At 48.1% G+C, this 19,711-nt stretch overlaps 3 protein-coding genes across 10 annotated transcripts in view; 2 read left to right on the forward strand and 1 right to left on the reverse strand.

The window, feature by feature from the left end:
* Positions 1-5,996, forward strand: EIF3I (eukaryotic translation initiation factor 3 subunit I). Its single transcript, XM_035117651.3, has 11 exons — positions 1-51; positions 768-860; positions 1,183-1,270; positions 1,920-1,985; positions 2,468-2,617; positions 2,716-2,843; positions 3,037-3,147; positions 3,923-4,012; positions 5,206-5,279; positions 5,459-5,551; positions 5,665-5,996. The coding sequence occupies exons 1-11, from the start codon at positions 49-51 to the stop codon at positions 5,744-5,746; spliced, it is 978 nt and encodes a 325-aa protein (XP_034973542.1). The 5' UTR covers positions 1-48; the 3' UTR covers positions 5,747-5,996.
* LOC118086249 (myotubularin-related protein 9-like) overlaps positions 4,494-19,711 on the reverse strand; it is a 21,891-nt gene continuing 6,673 nt past the window's right edge. For 7 of the 8 annotated variants that reach the window (XM_035117647.3, XM_088672235.1, XM_088672234.1 and 4 more), the window contains 9 exons: positions 19,393-19,501; positions 15,942-16,067; positions 14,693-14,866; positions 13,014-13,231; positions 11,944-12,105; positions 11,567-11,708; positions 10,713-10,933; positions 8,443-8,588; positions 7,045-7,633 (listed from right to left, as the gene is read on the reverse strand). In XM_035117647.3, coding sequence (XP_034973538.3) covers positions 7,542-7,633; positions 8,443-8,588; positions 10,713-10,933; positions 11,567-11,708; positions 11,944-12,105; positions 13,014-13,231; positions 14,693-14,866; positions 15,942-16,067; positions 19,393-19,501 — 1,390 coding nt within the window. In that variant the 3' untranslated portion in view covers positions 7,045-7,541. Of the gene's footprint in view, positions 7,634-8,442; positions 8,589-10,712; positions 10,934-11,566; positions 11,709-11,943; positions 12,106-13,013; positions 13,232-14,692; positions 14,867-15,941; positions 16,068-19,392; positions 19,502-19,711 lie in introns of all 8 variants that reach the window. The other variant, XM_035117645.3, reaches the window with a different exon arrangement.
* The window catches only part of FAM167B (family with sequence similarity 167 member B), a 20,174-nt gene continuing 15,030 nt past the window's right edge, over positions 14,568-19,711 (forward strand). Inside the window, exon 1 of the mRNA XM_035117653.3 lies at positions 14,568-14,682. The gene's annotated coding sequence lies outside the window, so the exon portion shown is untranslated. The remainder of the gene's footprint in view (positions 14,683-19,711) is intronic.

The raw sequence follows: 19,711 nt of genomic DNA on the forward strand, positions 1-19,711 counted from the left end.
CGCTCGTGGCGCCGTTGCTGTTCCCGGTGGCGTCTCTTCACCGCAGCCATGGTAAGACTCCCTTTATCCCCCGCCGCCCTCCGGATTTATCGAATGGGGTTTCTTAATTGACCCGGGCGTTGTTTTACCGCCTGTGCGCTTTACCTGTAGGCTTTTATAGGCCGCACTGCGGGTTGTTTTCATGCTTGTTTCTTTCGAGCCCCGCGCAGAAACGGGACGCGTGTCCGTGTGCGCGCACGACGCTTTCGGAAGCCGCCACACCCTAAATCCAGACTGCCTCCTTGTCTTGTTTATATTCTTCCCCCCAACCCACAAACGCCGACACCCCCCTTCCTCGTCTGATAACCCACCAATTGCTTTGCTCGGTAGGTTTAAAAAGTAGTAATGGCCGAACTACGGTATTTCCTCTACACGGCAGAGGTGGGGGGGGGGAGAGCGAGCGCCTTGCGATGCTGTTGAAATGACAATTTCCCCCTTCCCTCCCCGCCCTCACCCTCTTGGCTTGCCTTACCGAAATGGCCTTATTAAAGAGAGCTTCATTCCTGCCGTATATCTGAAGGGTCCTATTGCAGATCCTGTGCGTGGAGTCTAAATAGATTGTAGTTATTTGTGGTTTTAGTAACTAATGTTCAGCTCAACAACTAAACTGAGGATTTTATGAATTTAAAGTTGTTTTAAACTTCTTTAATGTTGTAACCCACCCCGAGACCTTAGGTTGAAGGGTGGGTAATAAAGAATATGTGATTTAATAGTACATTTCTTCACAGAAACCCATATTGTTGCAAGGCCACGAGAGATCAATTACTCAGATCAAATATAACAGGGAAGGAGACTTGTTATTCACAGTAGCAAAAGATCCGGTATGTTTTCCTCGAACTGTTCTTTTCTACACCTTTCTCACAGTCGCAACTTCTTGCTGCCTTTAAAAAGTATACATTGTTGCCTATTTAGCATATTATTTTCTTTTCCTTTTGAAGGTATTGCTGATTTGTAGTTAACCATATAAACAGTTCTTCCAGTACTTCCCCCTCACCAAAATTCAGTGCAAATTTGTTTGCTTCTCACAAGCCATTAAGTAGTCAATACATTGTCCAAAATCAGGTAGACTAGAGGGTGGTAATTTTGTTCTTGTCTTTCTGTTTTGGGTGCATTTTCATAATATGATTATTCTTCTTTTATCAGATTGTTAATGTTTGGTACTCTGTCAACGGGGAGAGACTCGGCACATACAGCGGACATACTGGCGCAGTCTGGTGTGTGGATGCTGACTGTATCCTTTGGTATTTTTGACCCTTTTTCAAGTATTAAGTTGAGATACTCTTGAGAGACTTTGCAGTTGGAGTGAGCATTTCAGAGAGTAGTGGAGGCATAGCCAATATTTCTGTATTCCCAGCTCCTATATCCCTGACCATTGATTGGGCATTCTGGCTGGGGCTGATGGGAGCTGAGTCCAGGAACATGGACACTGCATTGGCTACTCCTGGAGTAGTGGCTGGGCCTTACATTAATGTTATTTTTGACCTCTAATTTGGGGATTACAGTAGCTGCCTGTACCATCAAGGAGACAAGGGTCATAGTGCTTGACTTTCACAGACAATAACCAAATTTATGAGTTTGACTAAGAGGCTAATTAGTACAAATATGACTTTGAACATATTAGTAGATCGTAATAACCCTACAGAACACCTACTTTTTAAAGAATACAGATTGGTTAAAAGAAACTTCCTGGATGCTTAGATTCATATGAAAGATGTTGAAGTTTTGCCCCAGACACCTGACAGCAAAAGGCTTGTGCAGTTGGATGAGCCATGCTTTGGAATTCATTTGGTATGGATACTTGAAGCTGTGCAGTAAGTCATATACACCTCCTTCTGTAAGTTGTACATAATTGTGTTTTGGTTCCTTGACTGCTCCTATAGGGGACACGAGGCATGTGCTGACAGGCTCTGCAGACAACAGCTGCCGGCTCTGGGACTGTGAGACAGGTAGAACCTCAAACAAAAGCTTTTGTGGAATGATGGGAGCACTCCATAGTGAGGCAGGGTGGAGATGCCTGAGGCTGATGGGAGTTGTAAGCCAGAACATCTGATGGGTGCCAGTTTGGGGAAGGCTGGATTAAAAACCTATCAACTTAAGGCTGATTTGGGAAAAGGCCCCACTGAACCCATTTGGTCTTGCCTCTGGGTAAACGTGTAGGATTGAACTCTTAAGCTTGGCAGGCGCTTATCTGACGATAAGAGGTGGGCTGCAGCACACTGGTTTTGAATCAGTAAGGTACCAGAATCCAGTCCTCGGCATCCCTGGTTGAAAAGCCTCTGGTAGCAGAGCTGGGAAAGCTCTCGTTCCCCAACCACCCTACTCCTGTGCCTGAGGCCTTGGAGAGCAGGTCAGAACTGATGGACCTGGTATACAGAGATTTGCATACCTTCCTTCAGGCTAGTTTTATGTGTGATGTCTTTTGCCTTAGGGAAGCAGCTTGCTCTGGTCAAGACCAACTCAGCCGTGCGTACCTGCGGCTTTGACTTTGGAGGGAACATCATCATGTTTTCCACAGACAAACAAATGGGCTACCAGTGTTTTGTGAGCTTCTTTGACCTCCGTGACTCCAGCCAGATTGGTGAGGCCACTAGGTGGAGGGCTCAGGGTTGGGATGGGTGGCTGCCTCCCCTGCCCTTTGGCATCTCTGAATCTCACCCTGTTTTGCTTTGTCTACAGAGGACAACGAGCCATACATGAAGATCCCCTGTAGTGATTCCAAAATCACCAGCGCTGTTTGGGGTCCCCTTGGGGAATACATTATTGCGGGACATGAGAACGGGGAGTTGAACCAGTTCAGTGCAAAGGTTAGTGTGGGTTGGAACTGTGAGCTGCAGCTGATAACCAAATGACAAATTGTCTTGTATTGTTTGTCTCTCTTTTTTATGCATGTCAGCTGTTTTGGATGGGCTGTTTTATTCAGGACTTGAGAAAGATGTGGTTTCTTCCTCCATTGGTCTGGAGGTGCTCAGTTTCCTTCACCTCTCTTTCCTCTTTTAGTCAGGAGAGGTCCTCATGAACGTCAAAGAGCACACCAAACAGATCAATGACATTCAGACCTCTCGAGACATGACCATGTTCATCACTGCCTCCAAGGATAACACTGCCAAGGTGCGTCCTGCATATTTCCCTGATTTGCCCTCTTTAAGTGTGGAATTTGAGATTGGTGCAAAACCCATTAGTAGCCACGGAGAGGTAAAAAGGTGACCCCAAAAGGAAGCTTCCCATACTCCCCATCCATGTTTTAGCATACTAGGAAGTGCTGGAAGAGAAGGCTTTTATGAATAGGTTCCATTTCCACTGTTGAAGGCAGTACACATCTGACTCCCAGTTGCTGAGAATCACAGGTGGAAGGAGTACTCTTGTGCCTGGGTCCTGCTTGTGGGCTTCCCATTTGGGACTCTGGGTGGCCACTGTGATAAGAGAATGCTAAACTAGATGCACCATTGGCCTGATCCAGCTGCCAGGCTCTTAAGTTTGATATGGCACAAGAGCTGCTTGCACCAAATAGCAGTTTCCTGGTTTGGAATTGGTGGCACAGCCTGGGGCTCCTGTCTCAGCTGGACAAAGGACTGAAGATTGCTTAAAACAGTGTAATAAATCAGTGCATGTCACAATGCACCATCAATCAGAAGAAGCCCTCCTTGGCTTCTGAGGTCTGTTTTGTGCTTGCTGCAGCCACCGCAATGGGCTGCCTGCTGCCATCGCCATTGGGTGGTCTCTGCAGTGGCTGATAATTCTGCTTCTTGTGCTCGTCTGGTTAGGCATGATGCTGTGGCATTCCCAGGGCGGGTGACTGGGACCTTTCCCAGGACTCTGATGCTTTGTGCCTTTAAGAGATGCGTGTGCTAAGAAGGCTTCTGCCAATTCACTTCTTCCTCTGCAGCTGTTTGACTGCACGACGCTTGACCACCTGAAGACGTTCCGGACAGAGCGGCCAGTGAACTCTGCAGCCCTCTCCCCCATCTTTGATCATGTATGTTGGTGGGCCATATGGGGCACCTCTCCCTTGTTTCGGGGCATCCCCACCCGTCCTCATAGCTAGACATTCATAGAGTCCCAGAGGCTTGTGAAAGATCTTCCCCATGTGAGACAGAGATGCTAGACTCGTATGTTACCTTTTGAATATATGCTGTTGGTTGTGCATTGCCTCCTTTGCCAGCTCCTCCTGGCTTCAGTAGGATTGGGTAGGTGTGATGTGACAATACACTGAGAGATGGAGGGGCAAGACTCAAGAGTGAAAGAGCAAGCAGGGAGCATTGGCTAGGGTTCCCCATTTCTCTACCCTGCTTGGCAGGGCGTTGGACTGGATGGCCCTTGTGGTCTCTTCCAACTCTATGATTCTATACCCCTTGGAGACACTCGGGTGGGCCAGAGCTTAAAGTATTGATTATTGATTATCATCCCTGTTGTCTGGTTGCTGGGAGAACTCCTAGAATTCATGTGGGCACTAGAACACCAGTATATTATTTATTTATGTACAGTATTTAAGTATTTCTTATTAAACTTATTGGTTGCTTTTTAAAAAAGTTACCCACAGCGACTTACAACAATAAATAACACATACATTTAAACCAGCATTGAACAGAACAGGAAAAAACTCTGAAACACATTCATATTTTTAAAAAAGGCATATTTTTAAAATGCGCTACCCACTGAAGGAGGTCACACATAATTAAAAGCCAAATGCCTGACATGTTTTTTCTCTGGTGCCTGATGGTATGTAATGATTGTGCCGGGGGGGAGCATTCCACCAGCAGGGAGCTAGCACTGAAAAAGGCCTCTTGCATGTTGCCACCCTCCAGACCTCCTACAGTGGGGCCCGATGGAGAAGGGCCTCAGATGATGATTGCAAGGTCTGGGTCAGCTCATATGGGGAGAGGTGGTCCTTGAGGTATTGGGGTCCTAAGACACACAAGACTCTATAGCACTAGCTGCCATTTCTGAAGCAGCTTCAAAAGCAGCCCCATGTACAATGCATTGCAAATCTAATCTAGAGGTTACCAGACTGTAGACAGAAGTTAGGCTATCCTTGGTTAGTATGTTTTGCTGTGTGGTGGAAAGTGAAGACATCATGTATTGGGCTCTGAGTCCTTGGCCCATTAACATGCTACAAAGGAGTGTGTGACTGAGGTGTTCTCTCCCCATCCCCCATTCCCTCTTTGGCAGGTGGTGTTGGGTGGTGGACAGGAGGCCATGGATGTGACGACCACTTCCACCAGGATTGGCAAGTTTGAGGCCAGGTGAGCAAATTTTGGCTTCTCCTATTCCTGCAAGGGGGTGATGGTGGTGATGCAGTCAATTCCCCAAGCAACCAGTAGGCAATGGTTACCCCTTTGGTGAGGTATGTTGAAGATAGTCTCAGCATCAACATCTGGGCTCTGTTGCTTGTATCTCACTGCCTTTTCCTTCGTGGTTCTAGGTTCTTCCACCTGGGCGTTGAGGAAGAATTTGGGAGAGTCAAGGGCCACTTTGGCCCTATTAACAGTGTCGCTTTCCACCCTGATGGAAAGAGGTAAGGGTGTCCATCTCCCTGTGTTCTAAGCGGGTATGCATCTCACCAGGGTGAAATGTGGAACTCCTGGAATTGAATCTATAACTTTGTTTCTGCTTTGTTCCTGCTTTCAGTTACAGCAGCGGTGGAGAGGACGGCTATGTTCGCATCCATTATTTTGATCCCCAGTACTTTGAATTTGAGTTTGAAGTTTGAACCAGCCCCTTCCTCCTCCCCTTTCTACAGTTGCCTTCTGGATTTCTGCTTGTTCCTAAGGAGGTTTAGTGGAGATGCACAGACTGAAGCAGAGAACAGTGCACTATAACTGGTGCTGGGTTCTGGAGAAACACGAGAATGTCCAGCTTCTTGTCTGTTCTTGGGAACAGCTGCTTCCTGCCATGCTTGGCATATTTATAAAAGTTATACAGAAGGAAATAATAAATCATCACTCTTGTTTCCAGCTACAGTAGGAGTGTGTTTGAATTTCTTAGCTGTTTATGTCTTTTGTTACTCTTTTAACACTTGGTCATTTTATGCAGATTTGTTGAAGGGGAATAGTTTACGTGGGCCTTCGAATTTAGCCTTAGGATTTGGGTGGTCTCGCTGCATAATTTTCCTTCCTTTCTCAAGATGCGCATAATTCCCAGGGCATTTGTAGTAGTTGTAATGGTACAGACTGGATTTCTTACCCATCCTTCACCACAAGGTCCCGCAGCAAGTTACAACCGTATAAAAACAGAATATTAAAATCAGTCAGAACAACTTACAATCATGGGGGAGAGGGCTTTCAATGGCTACCAGCCATGCCTCTACTGTACCTTCACAGCTGGAGGCAGCAATACTTCTGAACAGGAGTTGGAAATGGCAGGATAGGAGACCGCTCTTGTGCTCATGTTCTGCTTGCTCATGGTGAGAACAGGATGCCAGACTAGATAGGCCACTGGCCTGAGTCAGCAGGCCTTACAACCAGAAGAATAGGGCAGGTACTAAAAAGACACATCTCAGGTGTCCAAAAACCAGAATAAAAGGCATAAATGCTGTTATTGGACCAAGTGGCCCAGCAAATGCCTTGCATGTAGAAGGCCCAAGGTTCAATTTCCCCATGGCATTTTCTGGTAAAAGGGCCCTTGGCAGGAAGGTGAAGGAAGCCCTTGCTCTGCTGGAGACTAGCTCCCAGTTGGAGTAGATCAAGCTTTCCCCAAACTGATGTTTTGGACTCACAACTCTCATTAGCCTCAACCAGCATGGCTGTGCTCCCTAGGGCAGAGGGGAATCACGAGTCTGGAAAACCACTTGAAAGGGAAAGCTAAGGGAGATGGCCCTGGGCTGGATGGTCTGACTCATGGCCTGATTCTGCAGAAGGACATATTCAACTAAGTTGTTCACTTTTTAAGATCATATTCTGGAGGAAACCCCACCAAAACACTTTGCCCACTTGCCAAACTTACTCTAAGCACAGGATTATTTCCTTGATGAGAAGCCTGAATAATTAGACTACACAAAGATCTGGCAACTTGTGTAGTCCAACATGAAGTGTCTTTTAATTGTCAGACTTTAGTGACCGGCTCTGTATCCAGTGGGGAAATTCTCCTATTTACAGTGGTACCTCGGGTAACAAACGCTTCAGGTTACAGACTGCTAACCCAGAAGTAGTACCTCGGGTTAAGAACTTTACCTCAGGATGAGAACAGAAATCGTGTGGCAGCCGGCAGTGGGAGGCCCCATTAGCTAAATTAGTACCTCAGGTTAAGAACAGTTTCAGGTTAAGAACGGACCTCCGGAACGAATTAAGTTCTTAACCAGAGGTACCACTGTACAAATCTCTCACACAAACAAGGGCTGGGTTCACAACATGGTTAGTGACCAGCACCATTTACTCTCCTTGATAGCTCTGTGCTTGCTGGTTTCCAGCACAGCAGAAACCAGGCTGTGGCTGATCGTTTCCTTCCCAGTTCTTTGGTTTCTGCTTTTGAAATGGCTTGTGCTGCAGTCTGCTTTGGTGCCATCCCACTCAGTCTTCCTGTGTGGACTTCACTATTTTCTGAATTTCTCCCCATGCGTCATCTAGATAGTGGGATGAGCGGACCCAGCGGAGGAATAAGCCTGTAGGAAATTGTTAGATTAATATCTATATCCCCATATATAGCAGGTTGAAAAAGTAGTACAGTAATTAAAGTTATTTCCTCTCCTACTCCCCTTCGACTCTGGGCTCTTGCTGTGATTGGGATGATAGCAGTATTGTATCACCATAACTAATAGTCTGGAAGAGGAATATCGAGTAAAATGCTGCAGCTGAAGGAATAGGAAAGGTATTTGGATATCCCAAATGGGCATGTTGTAGCATAATCCGAATCAGTCAGTGAAATGGATATGCAATAAAAGGGTTTGATTGTACCACAATTGCAAAGGACTAAAATGTTCTTTGAAGCCCCAATGTATAAGAGAATTGCTAAAGTGAATTAAAGTTTATTTAAAAGGATACCCCATCCCAGTTTTTAAATGTTATGGAAATTAGCAATACAAAGTTGTCCACAAATTTATTTATTTAAAAAAATAAAGTTTCAAGTCCTCAAGAAGACTGAAAATTTGCCAGCACTGTGACACATTGGAGCTTCTAAAATCAAGTAATTCCACTTGTGGGAACCAATGCTTTGGTTCCTGCTAGTGCAATGGGCCTTCCCCTACTCCCTCCATGCTCCAAAGCAAGTTGGGGGAAGGGAGAGAGGAGGTTGTTCCATCATGTAACCAGAAACGCTTGTGCTGATGAAACATTTGTTTTAGTGCTATATTGAATTCCTCTCATAATTCTGTCCTGATATGGTGGGGGGCTTGGGTTTGGTTACAGACCACAGAGTGCAAATAAAGCAAGTTGGTGTCCCTATTTTGAGAGAGAATTGACTTATCTATCCTACCTTGCCAGAGCAGCAAACTCTGCGGCTCCACCGATGGCCAGATAACCAAGGGGTTGTGTGCATAGAGCGGATTCAGGAACTCCCCCACTTTGCTGTTCAGCCAGGGCCAGAGTGAGTGTGTCTTCTCCTTCACTTCACAGAGCTTCCTGCAGGGGGAGATGGTGACATTTTAGTCCCTCTTGCGGGGTAGGTCTGAGCTAGAACAGTATCAACCTCTGGAAGAAACCTGGTTGGTAAAGGCTATGCTAGAATGTGTAGAAGTGCTTAATAATATAATACACGGGTGCTGCACCTGTTGAACTACCCTGCAGTTTGGGGGCAGGAGGGTCACCCTGGAGGGAGGATCTGGCTGGCTGGGAGGGTCTGAACCAGAAACTTGAGCACTCCTGTTAGGGCAAGGAGGGAGACCTTGCGGTTCCCACCAACAGCCAATGTGGCCAGTGATCAAGAATGAAAGAGGGCCGTGAGTTCCCCAATCCTATCCTGAGTTCTACAATGACAATGAATCCTGAGATCTTGACAATAGAGAGGGCTGATGTGAGCAACTGCAATCGGATGTGCGTAGGCTGTTTTGTACTTGTAGCTTTTGGGTGCCCCTCCCATCTTGTGGCTGCATCTCTGTTTCACCACATGGGGGTTGCATCCGTAAGAACGAGTAACCATGAAAGCATGGTGGCAATTTCACACCTGATGGTGACATTTCCCTGTGAAATTAGAGTGTGTGTCTGTGTGTGTTTTCTCTTTGTCTCTCTCTCCCATACACATAAAAATGTAAGGCTGTCACCACACAGTCTCCATTAGAAGATGGCCACACTACAAACCTGGTTTTGCATGAGGCCAGGAAGGGAGATGGGAGCAGAAGAATAGGCAGGTTTAAAAATGGTGGTTTTAAACAACATCAGAGGTTTGAATAAAGCAGGGGTGGCAGGACACAGGGGAGCTGTGTGAGGATGGGGATTTGGGTGAGATGTAAAGGGAAGGATGGGGCTGGAGTGGTTGGCAGAGGTGTAGGTGGGGTTGGGGAACAATGCAAGCAGGGGCACCAGCCTCTGCATTTGTTTGTGTGTGTCTAGATTTATATAATCACTCAACCTGCACGGGGATAGTTAAACCACGGGGTTAAACCACGTGGGTTAAACCACGGAGCCTAGGGCTTGCCGATCAGAAGGTGGGCGGTTCGAATCCCTGCGAAGGGGTGAGCTCCCGTTGCTCGGTCCCAACTCCTGCCCACCTAGCAGTTCGAAAGCACGTCAAAGTGCAAGTAGATAAATAGGTACCGCTACAGCGGGAAGGTAAACGGCGTTTCCACGTGCTGCTCTGGTTTGCCAGAAGCGGCTTTGTCATGCTGGCCACATGACTTGGAAGCTGTACGCCGGCTCCCTCGGCCAATAACACGAGATGAGTCCCGCAACCCCAGAGTCAGTCACGACTGGACCTAATGGTCAGGGGTCCCTTTACCTTTACCATGGTGCAGAAGTTCTGCCTTTCCTGCTCTTCACCTCCACCATGTGGCGCTGTAATTTATAAGAGCCAGTACCGGTAACAATGCAAGAGTTGCATTGGAATGTCCCATGGGCTTTTTGATTGTGTGAGCTTCCTGTGAACACTTGAGCTGTTGCCATCCATTTCTCTCCTTGCCCTGACTGCCGTTAGATTGGAGGAGTCGCAGTTCAGGAGCAGGACACCTGCATACTTTCTGGCAGTGTGGGGCCATAGCTTAGTGGCAGAAGGTCTACTTTGCATGTAGAGGGTCCCCTGTTCAGTCGATGGCATCTCAAGGCACAGCTGGGCAAGACCCCTGCCTGAAACCGTGGCAAGCTGCTGCCAGTCAGAGTAGGCCTGCCAGCCTCCCCATTTGGCTTGTGTGGCCATTTCAACCAAGCCTTGCCCACCTGCCCCTATAAAAATAAGGATGCCACTGGGCCAAAGAGGGGCTTGCAGGCCAGCAAAGCCCAGGGCACAGGAAACCAACCATCAGCGCCCAGCTCTATGGTTTGAAGCCCTGACAATCACTGGGATCCTGCCCACTGGTGGAGATTTAAGGATCTGGTTGGCTGGCTGGATCCAGTTCCCCACCTCTGGTGTGGAGAGGACTGAGTTAGATAAACCAGTGATCTGACTCTATAGGGCAGCTGCCTATGAAAGCGCAAAGACCCAGTTCAAATCATTGGATGACATTTTGAAGACCTGGTCAAGCTGTTTGGTGTCTGCCCCACTGCCAAGCCTCTTTGCCTCAAGTCTCAGTATCGCTCTCCCAACTTTTGCCTCACCTTTCTTTCTCATTGTTGCACAGGAAGGTGCCATAGGGAGACGCGTAGCTGTGCTCGAAGAGCGCCAAGAGGAAGCCCTCGTTGAACTCCAGCGATAAGGGAAACTGGCGCCCCAGTTGCCAGACGCAGTCAAGGAAGAGGAGGAAGGTGGGCGCCTCATGCTTGAGACGGACATGGGAGTAGGCCGAGTGGGTGCAGCGGAGGCAGAACGGATGCCCAGCCTGGGAGGAGAGGAGCAGCAAGGAGCAGTGGGCAGGTGGGAACATAAAAAGGGCATTGCTAGTTGAAATTCACTCTTGACTCCGAGTATATTTCACACTTCCACCTGGAGTTGGATTGGGTAGCTCCCGCTGATTCTGAATCCTATTGTTCTAGGATTCAGCTCAGTACATAACACTAGTCCTTATGGCCTCCTGTGTGCATGTGATGGCCACACATACCTCTAGCACACAGGCTTGCTTGAATGGCTTTTAACAGCCTTTCACCAATCTGGTGGATTCCAGATAATTTTGGACTACAACTCCCATCAGGCCCTGCTAACATGGCCCAGTTCCCGTCAACCCCAGCATCATACAGCCATGCTCTCTGGGGCTGATGGGAGTTGTAGACTGCCCTGGCAAAGACTCACCATATAGAAAGATCTGCTCAAGGCTACCGTATAGCCTTCACAATTAGGAGCTAATGGTAGCCTTATCCTCTGTGGAAAAGGCTGGTTTATAACAAGTCAGTACGTAAAGCTAGAGATAAAGGGTGCACTGAGGATAACCCCATAGGATCTGAAGATGCAGGGCAGCAGGGCACCCTTCATACTGAGACCTGGCACTTGAAGCCCCACCCGCCGCAGGTACCGGTACCTGTATCCACTCCCGTTCCAGCAGCCCCTGGAACCCGGCGAGTGTCCTGCAGTTGGGATCCAGGATGACCTGGGCAAGGGCTGTCACCAGCAAGGTTGTGTCTGTCCCTTCGGCTCCGTGCACCAAGACGCAGGCCTCCTCCCTGTAAGCAAGCCGCAGAATGCCCAGTAGCTTGGCACCACCCTGCGCAGCCCAACAGAAATGTGGTCCTGCTCAAGGGACTTTTCCTACTGTCTTCTCACCCCTCCTTTCTAATCCCCCTTTCTAGTCTATTCTCCACCTGCCTCTGCAGAGTTCACCTGAGCCCATATCAACCCAGCCTGCTGCAGAGGATAGGATAGAAGGAGGTGTCTAGGTCTCCCCGCCTGCATCAGTACCTGTCCATGCACTGGGCTGCAAGGCAAGCAGTGCTCAGGGCTTCCTTGACATGGTACAGCCATTTGGAGGCTTCAAGCTTGCTCAGCCAGCGGTCCATGTTGTGGGACGGGTCGTTGCAAGCCTCCACCAGCTTGATGAAGCTCTCTTGGAGGGGACGACCCCTGCGGGAGGGGGGAGGGGTTTGGCAGGGAAGGAGCAAAGAGAGAGAGAGAAGGAGACTTGGTCAAAATGTGGAGGATAAGCCATTCGGTGGCTACTCGCCATGAAAGCTACATTCTCCTTCCACAATCGGAGGATGGATGCCTCTGCTCATCCCTACTTCCTTTTTTTGCCGTGTTTTTAAAGCTCCATGTCTGAGTATTGTTGTTTTTTGTCCCTGCACTTTCCCCAGGAAAACCTGTGCTCTACTGCTGAATCGGAGCAAATGGCAGTTTTGTTTTTTGTTTTTTTTGCGAATTTGAGACAGGAGGAGAATTAAGCACCAACACAGCCGCCTTTTACTTTTTGAGCTATTAACCTGTTTGGTTATAGATGGAGCCTTGAGGGAGTAGGTACTGGTAAAATTGTATTTAAAAAATTGCTGATATGAAAGAATAAAAGAAAAGAAAAGAAAATAGTCTGGGATCTGGAGAAATGTAGTTTGATCCCAGGACCATCATCAGAGTGATATTTCCTGTACTATCTCAGCAGAAGAAATTACCTGTAAACCAGGTGATGCCTGCAAAGTAGACAGAGCCACATAAGCACAGACCACACCCAGCTCTGCTTATTCTCCTTTGGACTTTTTCTTTTAAAATCGGCTTTTCTTTTAAAATCGGTTTTCCATTCCATTTGTGCCCTGGTGTGCCCTGCTCATTGTTTTATTTCTCACATTCATACCCCACCTTTCCTGCAGGGAGTTTATACAAATGTGGTTCCCCCTTCCCTGTTTTATCCTCACAACCACCCTGGGATGTAGGTTAGACTGAGAGAGACGGTCACCAGCCCAAAGCCACTCACTGAGCTAGACGGTTGAGCTCTAGTTAACTACTTCTCCATTTCATTTCTGGGGCCCTGAAAGCATGCTCACCTCTCCAGAGGCCGGTGAAATCTCTTCCAACCAGGATAGGCACTCCGGTGCTCTGTGCCTCCCCCCAGCATCCTTGCCTGCTTGGCTGCCTGCGCTGACCTGGTCTCCAGGACGAAGCCACGGTCCCCCCCTGCCAGCACAGCGTGCAGCAGCAGTTCATCCTTCTGGCAGCGCTTCCGGTTGGGCCCCACCAGGGGTTGGCTGCTGCGGAGCATCACCTGCCAAAGCAACATGAGAAGGATGGGCAGGTGGGGGGTGAGGGGGCCTCTGTGGCAGCACCGGAGCTCTCTTCCCCTGCCGTGATCATTGCAAATCCCTGCAGGAACGCTGCCATAGGGGCCAAGGGAGTCAATCCTTTCTCATCTGTTTTTAGACTATTGCTCTTTTAGCTTTCTGAAAGTCTTGCTGTTAATTTTTCTCACTGATGCTTTTTTTTGTAAACCACTCTGAGTTTTGTTTTGCTTTTACAATCAAGCGGTGTATAAATTTCATGAAGTAATAATAATGTTAATAATATCCTTTGCAACAGGGGTGGCTCAAGCTCAGTAGTAAAGTGCAGAAAAAGAGCCCGTTGGCCCATCTAGCCTGGCATCCTGTTCTCACAGTGGTTGACCAGGTGCCCCAACGAGAAACCCACAAGCAGGACCCAACCACAAGAGTGCTCTCTCCCCTTCTGCGGTTTCCAGGAACTGGTATTTAGAAGCATTTCTGCCTCTGGCTGTGGAGGCAGAGCACAGCCATGACGGCTAGTAGCCATTGATAGCCATGGCCTCCATTAATTTGTCCAGCCAAGTTGGTGGCCCTCACTGCCTCCTGGGGGAGTGTGTTCCATAGCTTCATAGCTGCTTGAAGGGAGTTCCTTTTGTCTGTCCTGAATCTTCTCACATTCAACTTCGCAAGTTCTAGCGTTATGAGAGAGGAGGGAAAGTTTTTCTCTTCCCACTTTCTCCATACCATGCAGAATTATATAAATCCCTATCATGTCGCCTCTTACTGAAAAGTCCCACCCGCTGCAACCTTTCTCCACAGGGCAGGCTCTCCATCCCCTCCTTGATCATTTCTGAACCTTTTCAAATGCCACAGTATCTTTTTTAAGAGGTAGTCTTTTTGCTTTCATGCAAAAGGTTCAGGTCATAGCTGCCAAGTTTTCCCTTTTCTCACGAGGAAGCCTATTCAGCATAAGGGAATTTCCCTTAAAAAAGGGATAACTTGGCAGCTATGGTTTAGGTTCAGTCCTCTGATGGGGCTGGGAAAGGGCACTCCTATCTGAAACCCCAGAGAGCTGCTAGACTTTGCATCAGGCACTCTTCCTGTGTTCTTTCCCTGACCATAATTGAGCAGTGGACTATTTTCGCTAGATAGTGGTCTGGCTCATGGCAAGGGAGCTTCCTAATGTAACTGCACAACAGATAACAACTGTGCATCAGTTATGCAAGTTCACATTGCACCATTTCTTGCCTAATTCTTGCTCCGAAGGGCAGCTTACTAATTTACCAAATAAGTGATTTATTATTATTATTTTGCATAACTTGCTCAGCTTCAGACAAAACAGGCAAGCTTGTTTTCTGAAGCTCTGCCACCACCACCCTCCACCGCAGAATAACACAGGAGACTAGGAGTGCGTGGTCTGTGGGAAGACGGGTGCAGGAAAGAGACACTGGAAATGAAGGTGGACTCACAGTCCCATTCTTTTTGTGGTAATAGCTGAGAATGGGGAATCGTCCCCCATGACGGAAGCGGGCACTCTCTCTCAGAGCTCCCTCCTCCACTTTGGTTGGCACGATGACAACGGGCGGGTAGCTGGAGCAGGCCCCAAAATCCTCATTGACGTAGCTGAGCCTCCAGGCACCTGTCTGGGAAGTGGGTCAACGTCAGATTGTTTCTTGTAGCCTGCAAGGCAGAGGTCTGGAACTGCTGCCCTTAAGCCAGAAGCAGCCCAGTAGATTGGCACTGAGCTCCTCCCTCAGCCTCCCCATCATCTTTGGTGTGTGTCTACCAACCCCACAGTGGTAGGTTGGGGTGTGTGTGTGGTGTTATATAGCCCCACCCACAATGCATTTTAGTTAATGCAGTTTTCTTTAAACTGCATGGAAACTTCAGGCCAAAGGAAAGGATTGGGGCAGTTAAATTGGAGGTCCTTGTTATAATACCAGCCTTTAAAAAAGTGTTACATTTAATCAGGGGTTTAATCAGATGTAGATAAAATAAATGATTACATGCAATTTTTAAGGTAGATTCTATATACCCTGTGTAGTTGGTCATTTTTTGAAATGGAAGTTTTATTCAGAAATTGTCAAGGCCAGTGGCAAGTAGAAAAAAAGATATAGGGAGAAATTAGAATTATGTAATGGATAAGAAAGTAATAAAATGCACCATGGAAAGGGGGGTGAAGGGGAGTCAATATTAATTGCGCATTTCTTTTATTTGAAATGTTATTGTTTCAAGTGTAAAATGAAAATGATATTTGAAGGGGGGGAGGAAATTTTATCTGGAAATTGTCAAGTCCAGTGGCAAGTAGAATACTGTTTCTTTTGATGCTGTCATCCAGTTGGGTGTCCCCTCCAGGGACCAAATGTCCCACCACCCTTTATGGGATAAGGGGATAGGGCAGTTCAGGTCAAGAGTTGGCTATAGGGTGGGATTGCTTGCCCTGCCCTGGGGGAAGAGGAGACATTTTGATGGGTGCCAGGGTGAATGGTGTGTGTGTGTGCGTGCACACACACGCACATGGGGGTGGAGTGGCTTGTCTTCTGCGGCAGACTCCTGCCCTGCTCTGGGCAATATGGCTCGTGGTCCACACTATCTGCAAGGCTGGCAAGGAGCGAAGGGGTGCTGCTCCTTTGGACATGGAGGGGAGGAAAGTTGCCCCCCCAGCCGTCACCCCTGCTTTTCTCTGCCTCTGCAAATCCGCAGACCCTCGTGACTCACATCTGCAGCTATTTGCTGGTAGAATTCTTCAAGGCTGTGCAGCCCCCACCCATCTTCCATCTTCATGTTCTGTGGTCTGTAGAAGAAGGGGTACGTCATCATCACCGACTCCACGGAGGAGAGGGCCTGCAAGAGAACAAGGGCGGTGGATCATCCCCAGGAGCTTTCCCCACACCTAGCCTTCACCGGTCTGGAGGCCTCCAGATGTTTCAGATTGCAGCTCCCATCAGCCCCAGCCAGCATGAGGCTCATGGCAGTTGTAGTGCAAAACATGTAGATGGCACCAGGTTGGTGAAGGCTGGCCGAGACCAATTGTGTCTTTTTGAACCGGCAGCCCCCCACCCCAACCGCTGCCACTTACCTAAACAACCTGCTTAAGGGGCTCTGGCTCTGCCAACCATAGGGAAGAGGGAGTGGCACAGACTTAAAACATCTCCAGTGTCTAGAATTATTTTTGTAAACCGCTTTGAGGGTTTCTAAACAATCAAGCGGTGTATAAATTTTAGAAATAATAATAATAATTTGAAAGCCCTGAGCCTGATGAGTTGCAGCAGCCAGGGGTCTGTGCAGGTAAAATGGTCAGGTGGGTGGGTGCATTCTCCTGCACCAAAGCACCCTCTCTTTATCTTGCAGGCTATTCCCCACCCTTTTTCTGTTCGGTGCTGTTAACGATAGAGTAAGGCTGGGCTGATGCATCAGGGTGTCAGCTTTTGCTCTTAAAAAAAAAAAGTTTATAGTCCTTATGGCTGCAAAGAGATGCTTGGAACCCTATGGGCAAGCAACTCAGAAGCCAGAGAGGGAAATACTGCAAAATAATAATAATAATAATGGGGTGTGTGTCTAGGTGTTAGTGTTTTGCATTGCCCAGCCACCCAACTCTATGCCGTTGGGCAGTCAAGGCAGCATTGGTGGCCTTGAGTGCATCTCGTATGACATTCTGAATTGTCCTGCATGTGCAGCTCTAGCTTCTCAGAACTGGATCCTGGGGAAGTGATGACCTTTCCTGCCATCGCTGCCTTGCTGCTCAGGGACATCCCTCTGGAAGGGTTAATGGTGCCTGATGTGGAAAAATAACTTGGATCTTTTTCATGCTTTTCCACCTCTCGGTATTGTTTGCCTTCCAACAAGGAAATCCCGAGGCGAACAGAAGCTGCCTGTGCTAGCGGGTTAGCGACGGACAAATAAACAGGCCAGCAGCAGCCCTTGCCAAAGAGCCAGAGAGCCTTCCTGTGCTGCCTGTGGGATGCAAGCCAGGTCAGCCAGTCTTGTGACACCCCCCAGTCACTTCTGGGTGCTTCTAAGGCCAGTGTGCGCAAGGCAAAGCTGCCCCCCCATATGGGAGCAACTCAGGTATGTGCCTGGGAGGTGCAAGTTTCCCCCTTTCCTATCAACGGGGTCCTCTGTGGTCACAGCATGAGACTGGACCTGGGTTCCAATTCTGACGCGTGGCCGTGAGTCAGTGACCTGGAGCTTGTCATATGTTCTGGGAATAAAAAGGGTTGTGGGCTGGGGAAAGCAACATAAGCTGCCCTGGGGTCCCTGGAAAAAATGCAACAAATAAAAGTTGCTGTTATAAAAATGGGTAATTTGTGTTGACTGGCAATACTGCCAGTCAAGTCCTTTGTGTGGGGGGGGGGGTAGAAGATAGTGGCAGCTGCATGCTGGTCGGCAACTGGCCTCACCAGAGACCCAGGTTGATAAAGGGGACAGAGAATGGTGGGGGGCAAGTCACTTCTCCCAATCCTGGGCAGAATAGCCTCCAGCCAAATCCTATTGCCTTGGTTTCTCTTTTCCCATTTGGGTTGGCTCCATGCATTGTTCATGAAGCTGGATTTTGGGCAGAGGGCAAGCAGCTGCTGATCCCTAATCTGTGGGAGTTGGGTATGTTTAGCCTGGAGAAGAGACAACTGAGAGGTTGTCAAATACATTATTTTTCCTTGTATAAGACTAGGTAGGTTTTTTTACCCCAAAACCATGTTAAAAATTTGGGGTCGTCTTATACATGGGTAGTGCTGAGGGGTGGTGGGCAATTGGTTGTAGCCGCGGCTGTTTGTTGGCTGTGTCAAGGGCTGCTGTTGATTGGCTACTGGTGCACCAATCATGAGGACGACCGTTGGTGCCAGTTGGCACCAGTCATTATGGTGAGTGATTTCCGGCAATCTCCCCACCCACCCCCCAAGCTAAACAAGTGTGGGCACCCCCCAAAAAACCCCCTCAACAACTCCAAGCAACCCTCCCCCCAAAAAGCTCAACAATTCTGGTCAACCCCCCCCCAATTTTCTTAACTTCGAGTCCCCCAAAATAGGGGGGGGGCATGTTATACATGAAAAAATACGGTATCTTCAAATATCTGAAGGGCTGTTCCATGGAAGATGGAGCAAGCTTGTTTTCTGCTGCTCCAGAGGGAAGGATCTGAAACAATGGATCCAAATTTCAAGAAGTGGTAAGAGCTTATAAGTGTTAAGAGCTATTTGACAGTGAAATGGTTTGTTCTTGGATTACTAGTTTGGGGCTGAAACTATGCTAAGCCGGGGATCATTTGTTTCTCCTAAGTGTGACTGGGGAAGTGCACAACAGCCCAGCTTAGTGCATGCATGACTAACCATTAACCATGGTTTACAGTGACATGTGCACTGGGCCAATGTGTGTCTATATATATGTGTGTGTGTGTGTGTGTGTGTGTGTGTGTGTGTGTGTGTGTGTGCCTAGGGCCCTGCAGATGTTTTGAATGACAGGTCAGCCCAAGTCAGCACTTCCAGATATTTCTGGCTACAAACACAATCACTGCATTATCGATGGAAGTTGTAGTCCAAAACATCTGGAGAGCACCTGGTTGAAGAAGGCTGGTATACATCATGCATACACATGCACCATCGATATCTGCTTTTCTGGAGGGGATAGGTCTGGTCTAGCAAAGCCTCCTGCCCCCTTCGGCTGGTCGAGAGAGAGTAGGCCACTCAAGCTAGCAACCCCAGGTCAGGAATCCTGGCTGCGGGCCACCATAGCAGTCTAGATTCAGGTTACTGACAGGCTCAGCCTGGACCCTCCAAACTCACAGAGATTTGTTAAAATAGAACCAGAATTTAACTTACGTCTTTGCCTTCCTGTTATGATTTGAGGAAGAGAAGGGGAACCTCAGTTACTCATCCTGCCCTTTAGTTGTCATTTTGAGCTACCACAAAGTGCTTTTCCTTCCCTCAAAGGCCAAGGTAATTTAAACTACCATTGGAGGGGGTGCAGAGGCAGAAGGGACCATCCAGATGGGCGGGGTATAAATAATAAATTATTATTATTATTATTATTATTATTATTATTATTATTATCCCTGCCACCTTTTCTCAAGGAATTTGTGGGCTGGCTGTGACAATGACAGGCACTCTGTGCATGTTCAGAGGGCATTTATCTACATCCGAGTTCAGATAAAGCTACATGGGATGGGCATGCTGTTCACCTCAATGGAGCTGGCGATGTTAAGACACTCTTCCATCCCAGGGATCTCCAGCTGCAGAATTTTCAAGTCTTTGCATTTGAGCGTGATGGTGCCCGAAGCGTTTGCAAGCCTGCAGGGGGAAATGAAATAAAAGGGCAGTGAATATGGGCAGGGGAAGATCCAGAGGCACTTTCCTCCCCCCACCCCCAGTGAGCTTCTCTGCAGCAGAAGAGGCAGCAGCAATGAGCATGGTGGTGTGGAGGCCTTTGGCCACAATCCCAATCAGCTGCACACTCTGGGTTTGAGAAGGGCAGGAAGTCACATGAGCAGCCTGCTGGGA

Source organism: Zootoca vivipara, chromosome 6 (genome assembly GCF_965207765.1).
Source record: "Zootoca vivipara chromosome 6, rZooViv2.hap1.1, whole genome shotgun sequence".
NCBI lineage: Eukaryota > Metazoa > Chordata > Lepidosauria > Squamata > Lacertidae > Zootoca > Zootoca vivipara.

Coding starts and splice junctions, on each gene's coding strand:
- EIF3I (XM_035117651.3), top strand. Junction 1,271..1,919: donor CTGGTGTGTGGATGCTGACT/GTATCCTTTGGT, acceptor CTGCTCCTATAG/GGGACACGAGGCATGTGCTG. Junction 4,013..5,205: donor TCTCCCCCATCTTTGATCAT/GTATGTTGGTGG, acceptor CCTCTTTGGCAG/GTGGTGTTGGGTGGTGGACA.